The 12006-nt window shown below is 41.7% G+C and overlaps 1 protein-coding gene across 10 annotated transcripts in view; it reads left to right on the top strand.

Annotated features, from left to right (window-relative positions):
- The window catches only part of LAMA2 (laminin subunit alpha 2), a 767184-nt gene that overhangs the window by 682261 nt on the left and 72917 nt on the right, over window positions 1-12006 (top strand). For 7 of the 10 annotated variants that reach the window (XM_063443147.1, XM_063443149.1, XM_063443148.1 and 4 more), the window contains one exon: window positions 2204-2215. The exons of the other annotated variants lie outside the window; for them this stretch is intronic. In XM_063443147.1, the coding sequence (XP_063299217.1) occupies window positions 2204-2215 (12 nt within the window). The remainder of the gene's footprint in view (window positions 1-2203; window positions 2216-12006) is intronic. 10 annotated transcript variants of the gene reach the window in all.

Here is a 12006-nt window from a genome sequence, read left to right as displayed (position 1 = left end):
CATTCACTATAAAATAAACAAGATTTTCCTCACAGTTGAAGTAGAACTGGAAAACATATGTTTCCACTACTTCCCCCCCCCCCCCCCCCCCCCCCATCTGTTCATGTGAAAATATTCTAACCATCCAGATGCATACTAGGGGCCATTAGGACTTCAAAATCCAAACGTTTTTCATGCTATTAAACATTGTCAAGATTTTGCAAGTCAGACCCCTAAATTTTGTCCCAAATCAGCCTTGACTGGGCCACCAGACAGCTGAAATCAGAACAAATTCTGCAAATCCAGGTCAGGAGGCTTCAAACAGTTCATTAACTCTCAATGGTTAATTACGTGGTGGTTGGCCAGTGATTTCAAGCCAGCCGCCACATTAAAAAAATAAAATGCCTGTTGAGATCAAATAAACCCCCATATTATTGTGAGGTTTAAAACTTCCCTATGCCCCCACCTGCCATGCACCAGGTGGCAGCATTTCTATTAGCATGTTAAAATGAGTGAATTGGCATTCATTGTTACCCAGTTGCTAGAAAAGGACCCATCCCATTGGGGAGAGGCATTGCAAATAATGGGATAGGGTCCCCCACCCATGGGCATCAGGTGGCATCAGGTGGCATCAGGTGATGGGGAAATAACAGATTACTGTCCAACATCCTGCCCCTATGTGTGGCCAGAGTGTGGGGATAGTTAATAAAAGTAAATGGGGGACATGTTTTTGTCCCCGCTGTCCCCATCTAGGGCTATACAAATATTATAATATTCAGATGAGGTCCTTAATAATAATAATATGGGGGTGTGGCTAGTAACTTAATGTCTTATCCATGGCCTCACCTATTGGTGGGGCCCTAGTAATTAAACAAAATTGTCCACCTCCATAGTGTTATGTCCCTCCCCATTTCCCTTCTCAAAGTGACTAAGAGTCCCCAATACCATAGTCATTACCCAATAAAATTAAATAACCCTACCTACACCAGCTCACCCCAATAATAATGAGGGGGGGTTATTAAACAAACATCTTGCCATCAGAAGTCTTTCTTCTAATTCTTATCTTCAGCCCCAAAAATAGGACAAGTAAAAATCCATTATCACATTGAAAAAAAAAAGCCTGAATTTTATTAAAAACTTTGCATAGGATTCGGATGTGAAAGCACTGAATACATCCGGGCAATTCCTGCTGTTTCCCTCAGGATGACCGACTTCCAACCACATTTGGCTTTAGTAAATATGAGAATTGCCAATGTGGTTATAATTTAATGGATTTAATGTATACTAAGTAACCCCATAAGAATCTTGTGTTTTTGGGAAGTTCGGAATGCACTAGAGTAACAACAAGATCTATCTCATAGTATTTCAATGGCCGAAAATGGCTTTGTAATATTTACTCTTTCTCCTGAGAACAAAAAGAAAAAAACTTGAGAAATGTGAAAAGAAATTTATCTTCAGTAGCCTTGGGCCATCTCTTATTGATGGAGGAACCTCCATGTCTGAATGTTGTTAGGAACACATCTAATTAATTGCAAAATACATCTATCAGAAAAGAATCAATCAATACTCCTAGCTCCATTTGGGACTCTCATGTAAAGAATAAGGTAACATTCTTGTACAATGAACGGAATTGTGGTATTGTCCTTTATGAACCCATCAAAGTGCATACCTCCTATTCGAGAACCTGTGCCTCAACAATTGAAAACTACAACATTTCGCTAAATTTTTGTGCATATTTAAAGGAAGTGGAATCTTCTTCTACACACCTATGATTCCAAATACATGACATGAACATGACTTCCTATAGCAGTATGCCTAGCAGTATGTAGAGATGGTGTAATACCACAAGAAATCCAGGAGTTCTTTTGGCTCTCATTAATTAATTAATTTCTCTCCATATAAACCCAGCATACTGCACGGCAATATGTGTAAGAGAAACAATAACTTTACCTCTAATTAAAACAGACCCTAACCTGGATTTAAGAAATAATGTTCAGAATCCCATCAATCCATTGAAAATGTTCCCTATATGGTTTTAGAATGTGACTACATATATGTATATATATATATATATATATATATATATATATATATATTATGTTTAAGGGATTGGCAACAAAGAGTGCCATTGCAACAATCCCTTCAGCTATATACACTTTGTTGGTTTGTTGTTGAAAATAATTCTTGTCTATGTTTTTTTTTTTTTTTTCTTCTTCAAACCCAGTATGAAAGCCAGGTAATAATATCTCAAACGTATATTTATGTCATGCATGCCTAGGTGAATGCATGTGCTAAATTAATGATGACTTTCATAGAATCCCAGGATGCACGTTTCTATGGCATTGCTTTTCATATTTCAGCTGTATTCCTGCGGCTGGAGAGAGTCAGTATTGCTTCATTGTATTGCTTCATGCTGAACCTATATGCTTGTTATACACCATAGCACGTAGGGCACACCTTCCTTCTAGAAATCTCACACAGATGTGTATTGCGTGCTGTTTGCTTTCAATGAGAGACTAACGAAAAACAAAGGGAAAAAAATCAAGTTAAGATCCATACTAGTTCAATAGTTAAAGCTGTTAAAATGATTTGATCACAGTATGACACATACAAATGGTTTAAAAGTAAGTACTGAAATATTGTAAACAAGTTCAAAGCTATATACATTCGTAACATGAATAAGCCTCAAAAATAATTATTAGATTGAATTTGGCTTCTGGTTTTTAAATCATTGCTATATGCAAAGAAAATAACAGGTTTACTTAACCCCTTTGCAACATTAGGGGAAGTCATTGCATCCTGGGAAGCATGGGATTTAATGATGTTAGGGCATAATGACATGTTCTAACAATCTTGTTCTCCCACTTCTTAACACATACTTAAGATCTAAGTCCAGCAGCCAATCGCCATTGTCCGAGTTATGTTATCACCATGAGAGCATGTCCCCAGGATCATAGATACAATGTTACAGCCAATTAATTTAAACACTGACCGTGATTATTGTGCCTGACTCTATTTTTTCTCACTTTGATTTGGGGCAACAGAGGCATAGCGATCATTGTTACAGTGTGTCTGCATAGTGTTGTAACAGCTTATAGTGAAGAAAAACTAATTAAGTTAAAGGAACCTTATAGGCACCAAAATAACTTTAGCTTAATAAAGCAGTTTTGATGTCTCACTGCTCAGTTTGTTTATGCAACCCTAGTCACACCTTCCTGCATGTATCTACACAGCCTTCCTAAACAGTTCCTGTAAAAAGAAATCCAATGTTTAAACAATATGTTTAATTTAGAATTTCTTATCTCTTGTTCTGTTAATAACATTCTAGACCCTGCAGGAGCCTCCCATGGGCGATTAAATTTAAATGTACAGAGAAGAGATACAAAATTTCTAAAGCAAGTTAACATTTTATTGAAAAAACAAAAAAGCATCTTTTCATGCAGGCTGTGTGAGTCACAACAAGTGGAGGTGGCTAGGGTTGCATGTGCAGAAACAAATGTGAATTAACTCCTAAAGAATTGCAGATAATTGAGCAGTTGGACTGCAGGGCCATGATCTATACACTACAACTTCTTCATTAAGTTAAAGTTGCTTTGATGTCTATATGACTTTATTCCTTTCACTGTTCATCACAGTGTTATTGCTGTGATCAATCATATCAGTTTTGTTCAGTTCTTTGGTTAGCTCAGATTTTTGGCTTTTTTGTCTGTTTAACCCTTTTTACATTTGTTTTATCCCTTTCCTGCTTTCTGATCACTGTACTGTGTCTGTGATCAGTTTTTTTAGAGTGTGCAGTCTGATCAACCTTTCTATTTTTATAAAATACAACAAATAAGGTGGGAAGTACTTGAACAGAATAAATGATAAAATACTTATACCTGAACTCTCCAGTAGAATGTAGGAAATACAACTCTTTATAGGAGACATGAAATGGGATACTCTCATAGTGTAATACTGTTATAAAGCATATGAGTGTTGCAAGATCCACTCAGAACTACTCACATTTACCAGCCAATTATAGCAGGATCTGGCTGTTCAGGCATATAGATAAAATGTGTCCAACCCGTACGGCTACCAAGCAGACCCAGGTAAGGAATCTCCAGGATGCAGCAGATGAAAAAACAGGATACTTTATTGGACAAGAAGCCTAAAACACAATGCGTTTCGACGTAGATCGTCTTTCTGAAGTGTATAACTAATCAAATACATGGTCTCACATTTATATCATACAACAGGAAATTGTAATTGGCGCCAATCTCCGGCGTCTAACCGGCATGCCACAGTTCCGTAAATGAAGATGTTCGTTCTTGAATTCCAAATCTCACTTCCGGTCGGGCGTATTTCCGGTGTTGCGCACTTTGCATGTTGGTTGTCATAATGGTATTCGCTGGTCAGTCCATTTATATACACAAAGTCCTGTGCATTTTATATGCATTCCATTGAATGCTAAAGCATCATAAAAATAATACAAAGAACAGAGGTATTAATTGACTTAATAGTTAAAAATAAAAGGTGTATGTGTATATATATATATATATATATATATATATATATATATATATATATATATACTGCTCAAAAAAATAAAGGGAACCCAAAAATAACACATCCTAGATCTGAATGAATTAAATATTCTTCTGAAATACTTTGTTCTTTACATAGTTGAATGTGCTGACAACAAAATCAAACAAAAAAAAAAAAAAAATGGAAATCAAATTTTTCAACCCATGGAGGTCTGGATTTGGAGTCACACTCAACATTAAAGTGGAAAAACACACTACAGGTTGATCCAACTTTGATGTAATGTCCTTAAAACAAGTCAAAATTAGGCTTAGTAGTGTGTGTGCCCTCCACGTGCCTGTATGACCTCCCTACAACGCCTGTGCATGCTCCTGATGAGGTGGCAGATGGTCTCCTGAGGGATCTCCTCCCAGACCTGGACTAAAGCATCTGCCAACTCCTGGACAGTCTGTGGTGCAACGTGACGTTGGTGGATGGAGCGAGACATGATGTCCCAGATGTGCTCAATTGGATTCAGGTCTGGGGAACAGGCGGGCCAGTTCATAGCATCAATGCCTTTGTCTTGCAGGAATTGCTGACACACTCCAGCCACATGAGGTCTAGCATTGTCTTGCATTAGGAGGAACCCAGGGCCAACCGCACCAGCATATGGTCTCACAAGGGGTCTGATGGCAGTCAGGCTACCTTTGGCGAGCACATGGAGGGCTGTGCGACCCGCCAAAGAAATTCCACCCCACACCATTACTGACCCACTGCCAAACTGGTCATGCTGGAGGATGTTGCAGGCAGCAGAACATTCTCCACGGTGTCTCCAGACTCTGTCACGTCTGTCACATGTGCTCAGTGTGAACCTGCTTTCATCTGTGAAGAGCACAGGGCCCCAGTGGCGAATTTGCCAATCTTGGTGTTCTCTGGCAAATGACAAACATCCTTCACGGTGTTGGGCTGTAAGCACAACCCCCACCTGTGGACGTCGGCCCTCATACCACCCTCATGGAGTCTGTTTTTGACCGTTTGAGCAGACACATGCACATTTGTGGCCTACTGGAGGTCATTTTGCAGGGCTCTGGCAATGCTCCTCCTGTTCCTCCTTGCACAAAGGCGGAGGTAGCGGTCCTGCTGCTGGGTTGTTGCCCTCCTACGGCCTCCTCCACGTCTCCTGATGTACTGGCCTGTCTCCTGGTAGCACCTCCATGCTCTGGACACTACGCTGACAGACACAGCAAACCTTCTTGCCAGGGCCAGATTAAAAGTCCAGTGGGCCTGGTGCTGACAATTATGATGGGCCTAATTACAAAATCTTATTGACCAAAAACACTAAAAAAGTCCTAACTCCCAAGCGTCATGTATCTGAGGGAGATGGTGCTGAAGGGAAACTCACAGGATGCAGCTATGAGAACACACATGCCCTATGCTAATCACACGCTTTCATCTTTCAAGTAAACCCATATCCCCTTACAGCAGTGTCCAGTAAAGCAGGAAGTCTAAGGATGGGGTAAAAGGGTGGGCCACTGACACAAATCACATAACCAGAACTGCCAAAAGTGGCGAACATACACAAAAAGGGGGCACCCAGTGTCCCCATTTCTCCATGTCTCCCAGTGTCCCCAAGAGTCTCAGTGTCTGGGACCCCATGTCTCCCAGTGCCCCATGACACAAGGACACTAGGGGACATTGAGAGACATTGGGACACTTGGAGACATGGGGACACTGGGGACATTGGGAGACCTGGGGACACTGGGAGAAATGGGGACAATGGGAGAAATGGGGACACTGGGTGACTTTGAGACACGAGGGGGCACTGGGAGACATGGGGCACTGAGACACTGTGATGCATAGTGGAGACTTGATAAAGACCTGGTTACAGGTCAAAACGTTGCGGTGTTCAATAAACCTGGTTAAATCTATCACAGTGATTGCCTGATATTTTTTCTTTTATACTAGGGGACACTGAGACACTTGGGGGCACTGTGAGACATGGGGACACTGAGACACTTGGGGGCACTGTGAGACATGGGGAGACTAGGGGACACTGAGACACTAAGGACACTGAGAGACACTGAGACATGGTGCATTGAGACACTGGGATACATAGGGGACACTGTGATACATAGGGGACACTTGAGACTTGAAAAAGACCTGGGTACAGGTCGAAACGTTGTGGTGTCCAATAAACCTGCTTAAATCTATCACAGTGGGTGCCTGAGATTTTTTCTTTTATACTAGGGGACACTGAGACACTAGGAGACATGGGGACACTAGGAGACATGGGGACACTGGGATACATTGGGCCACTGAGACACTGGGAGACTATGGGACTTTGGGAGACTAGGAAATACTGAGACACTAAGGATACTGGCACACTATGGACATTGAGAGACATGGGGACACTGAGACACTGGCTGGGAGACATGGGGGCACTGAAATATTAGGGGCCACTGGGAGACATGGGGACACAGACTCTAGGGACACTGGCTGGGAGACATGGGGACACTGAGACACTAGGGACACTGGCTGGGAGTCATGGGGACACTGGGAGACATGGGTCCCTATTTCTCCCAGTGTCCCAATGTCTCTGCGTCCCCAAGTCTCTCACCGTCCCCATGTCTTGCAGGCTCGGAGCTGCTGTCTGGACTCTCTGTGCAGAGCTGCTCCCCCAGGGATCAGTGAGTAGAGAGAGGCAGGAAGGGAGATGCTGTAACTTCTTATCCCTGCCTCTCTCCACACAAACAGCGACCCCTACTGGCCGGCACTGGTATTGCAGAATAATCTCTGTTTATACTGACGCAGACATTTGTATTGCCAGTATTACTGCAATACCAGCACTGGCTAGGCAGCCTCAAATACCTGAGAAATACTTCTGAGAAATAGCTGGCAACCATAAGAAATACATGAGAAATACCTGGCAACTCTAAGAGTAGTGTGTGTAAAAAAAAAATTTTTTTTTTTTTTTTTTTTATAAATCAATGGGCCTATTCCATGGGCCTGGGACTGGAGCTGCAGCTCCATCAGCCCTTATGTTAATCCGGCCCTGCTTCTTGCCACAGCTCGCATTGATGCGCCATCCTGGATGAACTGCACTACCTGAGCCACTTGTATGGGTTGTAGACTCTGTCTCATGCTACCACTACAGTGAAAGCACCGCCAGCATTCAAAAGTGACCAAAACATGCAGAACCACTCCTTTATTGGGGGTGTCTTGCTAATTGCCTATAATTTCCACCTGTTGTCTATCCCATTTGCACAACAGCATGTGAAATTGATTGTCACTCAGTGTTGCTTCCTAAGTGGACAGTTTGATTTCACAGAAGTGTGATTGACTTGGAGTTACTTTGTGTTGTTTAAGTGTTTATATATATATATATATATATATATATATATATATATATATTAATACTAAAACACTTAAAACCTAATTATAAACATAGAAAGAAACATATCTTACATGAGGAAAAAAATGGGATATAATTGTAACAAGATCCACTAAGAACTACTCACATTTACCACAGCCACTTCTAGCAGGCTCCAACTGTGTACACATTAGGTGATCAGTGGCATTGGGAATTTGTGCTATTATTTATTAGCACCAATACACACCACATATGTTCTTTTTTATATTTATTTCAACTGTGCTTTTTAGTTTTTAAAAAATATTAATAATTAACTCTTTCAGTGCAGATTGCAGTTTTTTTTATACTGTGATCAGTTAGTTCTGTACTTGTTTGGGTGGGGTGTTGGGTGGAAGTGGGAATTGAAGGGTTGGTAGCAGGATTTGGTATTAGGTAGGCAGATACGAGAAAACATTTTAAACCTTGGCTTTCATATTATGGCATGTTGCTATTTTGCAAATACTACTGTAACTCTGAATCTGAGAGTGAAATATTTGAGATAACTGTTAGTGTCACTCTTATGGCCTAAAATATAGAGCCCCCAATTAGACTTCTTGTAATGATATGCACAGTCTGCCATCATCTACAAGGAAGTACTCAGAATCAGTGTCTGATGGAAATTGAATACCCCCAAGCTTAACCGTCCTTGAAACATCTGCACGTATGGTAAATACTGGCACCACAAACAGTATTGACGTTTGTGAGCAAATAAATAATTTTATAGTTCTTATGACTGACCATCCAGTTGAGTTTATGGCTACTCAAATCAATTTGTTTTCCAGCCAATAAATGTCAAATAAACCAGTTTCACACCACCATGAAAAAAACACCATGCCCCCCCACTAACCTAAATTAAGTGAAAAGGTTTGGGGCACTAATGTTGTTTATAAGTACTGTACAAAACAACAGATACTGGCACATGCACCCCATCCTGGCTACACCCTTTTTTTGCATTGATTATGAAGAGTGATAGACATGGACAACTTCTCTGTTTCCTCCATTTTTACAAAAAATATCCAGTGCCCCCATAGAAATTACCCATTATATGACATCCTATACAAAATATGACCCTCAGCAAACAGCTGTCAGAAAAGTTTTCCGAATGCTACAACCCTGACCACAACATCTGTATAGATGAATTCCTCATACAATTCAAGGGAAGAATGATTTTCAAGTAGTATATTCCTTGTAAGCGGGCTCGCTATATAATTGTGCATTGTGCAAATGCACTATGGCAGTGTTTCCCAGTCCTCAAGACTACCAACAGTCCAGGCTTTGTCAGTATGTCCATTGGAATAAAACAGGGAAATACATAAATCATAGGTTGTTGTGGTCCATGAGGCCTGATTTGGGAACTACTGCACTACAGGTTATACCTGGATATTCCCTATTCATTTATGTACTTATATATTTTATATTTGTCTTTATGAATTTTTTTTTTACATTACAAGTAGAATATTTAACAACACATTATTATCGAGTAAAATCAGCAAATGCATAATAAAAATTAATCACTAACTAATACACAATCCTATTCCATACTACATTCACTCTGATGCGAGGACAGATCTAGAGTGGGTGTTAATCCTACATTTACCAGAATGGACTGCTTTCCAAGGGTCTCTTTTAAATTGTGTCTTTTTCAAGCCTTACAATAGTCTGATATATTTTTTTCTTTGCATAGGGAGATGATTTCCAAGCAGCCTATATCTTCTAGTTTACAGTAGTTCTAATTGATTATTCATTATATACTAACCTTTCTTTTTAAATATATTTTGTTAAACATATATTTTTATAAAAACAAAAATACCTTATTCAGTGATAAAGGAAACACTATATTGTTGTACATAAAGAAAATATCACTATATATAATCCATATATAAGACATTAATTAAAATATTCAACAGTTTCGTCACTCAATATAAGTGAAACATTTTTTTTTCATGCATAATGTTTGATGGACTTTTCCTCATCATAACACATTTGTGTTAAAGAACTCTGCAATATTCAAATTGCAATTAATCATAGTGAAACAAAAAAAAACTGGAAAGTAAGGGGAGGGGTGGGGGGAAGGACATCCATCCGTAATTATATATTGTAACTACAATTCTGAATAATGTAATATCTACATATTCTAGACATAAATGTGAGATATCAGCACCAGGTGCAAAGTATTGTACAGCATAATAAACACTCTTGATTGTCTATAATACCAAATTGAAATTGATAAAGTACCCTTTCTCCATTAAACATTGGTAGTTTATTTGGTTTATAAATTCAAACCCTGTAAATTGCCCTTGCTGTTTCCAGTTTCTAGCAATACACATTTTAAAAGCAAGCAGGATATGTGCCATTCAGTTTAAAAATATATTTTATATGAGTACCGTATATACTCGAGTATAAGCCGACCCGAATATAAGCCGAGGCCCCTAATTTTATCCCAAAAAACTGGGAAAACTTATTGACTCGAGTATAAGACTAGGGTGGGAAATGCAGCAGCTACTGGTAAATTTCTAAATAAAATTAGATCCTAAAAAAAATATATTAATTGAATATTTATTTACAGTGTGTGTATAATGAATGCAGTGTGTGCGTATGTGTGTGTGTGTATGAGTGCAGCGTGTGTGTATGAGTGCAGTGTGTGTATGAGTGCAGTGTGTGTGTGTATGAGTGCAGTGTGTGTGTGTATGAGTGCAGTGTGTGTGTGTATGAGTGCAGTGTGTGTGTGCATGAATGCAGTGTGTGTGTGCATGAATGCAGTGTGTGAATGCAGTGTGTGCAGGGCCGGTGCAAGGATATTTGCCGCCGTAGGCAAAAAATTTTTTGCCGCCCCCTCCCCCCCCCATATGTCCTGACTTCCCCTCCTCCTCCCTCAGTGGTCCTTACCTCCCCACCCCCGTGTTCCTTCACTCCCCCCCCCCAGTGGTCCTGACTCACCCCTCCCCTAGTGGTCCTTACCCTCCCCTAGTGGTCCTTACTTCCCCCTCCCCTCCCATAGTGGTCCTTATCCCACCCCCTCCCTCTCATAGTGGTCCTTATCCCCCTTCTCCCTCCCATAGTGTTCCTTAACCCCCCCATCCCTCCCACAGTGGTCCATATACCCCCCCCCTCCCTCCCATAATGGTCCTTATACCCCCCTCCCTCCCATAGTGGTCCTTATCCCACCCACTCCCATAGTGGTCCTTATACCCCCCCTCCCTCCCATAGTGGTCCTTATACCCCCTCCCTCCAATAGTGGTCCTTATACCCCCCCTCCCTCCCATAGTGGTCCTTATCCCCCCTCCCTCCCATAGTGGTCCTTATACCCCCCTCCCTCCCATAGTGGTCCTTATACCCCCCTCCCTCCCATAGTGGTCCTTATCCCCCCTCCCTCCCATAGTGGTCCTTACCCCCCCCCTCCCTCCCATAGTGGTCCTTATACCCCCCCTCCCTCCCATAGCGGTCCTTATACCCCCCTCCCTCCCATAGTGGTCCTTATCCCCCCCCTCCCTCCCATAGTGGTCCTTACCCCCCCCCTCCCTCCCATAGTGGTCCTTATACCCCCCTCCCTCCCATAGTGGTCCTTAACCCACCCCCTCCCTCCCATAGTGGTCCTTATACCCCCCCCCCCCTCCCATAGTGGTCCTTATACCCCTTTTTTTTATTATTATTATTATTTTTTTATTTTTTTTTATTTTTTTCGTCCCCCCTCCCTGCTTGATATATGGCAGGGAGGGGGGCTCTCCTTCCCTGGTGGTCCAGTGGTAGTTCAGTGGGGGGAGAGGGGGGCTGGCAGAGCTGTACTTACCTTTCCTGCAGCTCCTGTCAGCTCTCTCCTCCTCTGCGCCGTCCGTTCTGCTCTTCTGTCAGCTCCCAGTGTAAATCTCGCGAGAGCCGCGGCTCTCGCGAGACTTACACTGGGAGCTGACCGAGGTGCTGAACGGACGGCGCGGAGGAGGAGAGAGCTGACAGGAGCTGCAGGAAAGGTAAGTACAGCTCTGCCAGCCCCCCTCTCCCCCCAGTCTGTATTATGGCAATGCAAATTGCCATAATACAGACTCTGACTCGAGTATAAGCCGAGTTGGGGTTTTTCAGCCCAAAAAATGGGCTGAAAAACTCGGCTTATACTCGAGTATATA

This window comes from Pelobates fuscus, chromosome 2 (assembly GCF_036172605.1).
Source record: "Pelobates fuscus isolate aPelFus1 chromosome 2, aPelFus1.pri, whole genome shotgun sequence".
Classification (NCBI taxonomy): domain Eukaryota; kingdom Metazoa; phylum Chordata; class Amphibia; order Anura; family Pelobatidae; genus Pelobates; species Pelobates fuscus.
This window is presented reverse-complemented; position numbering and strand designations above follow the sequence as displayed.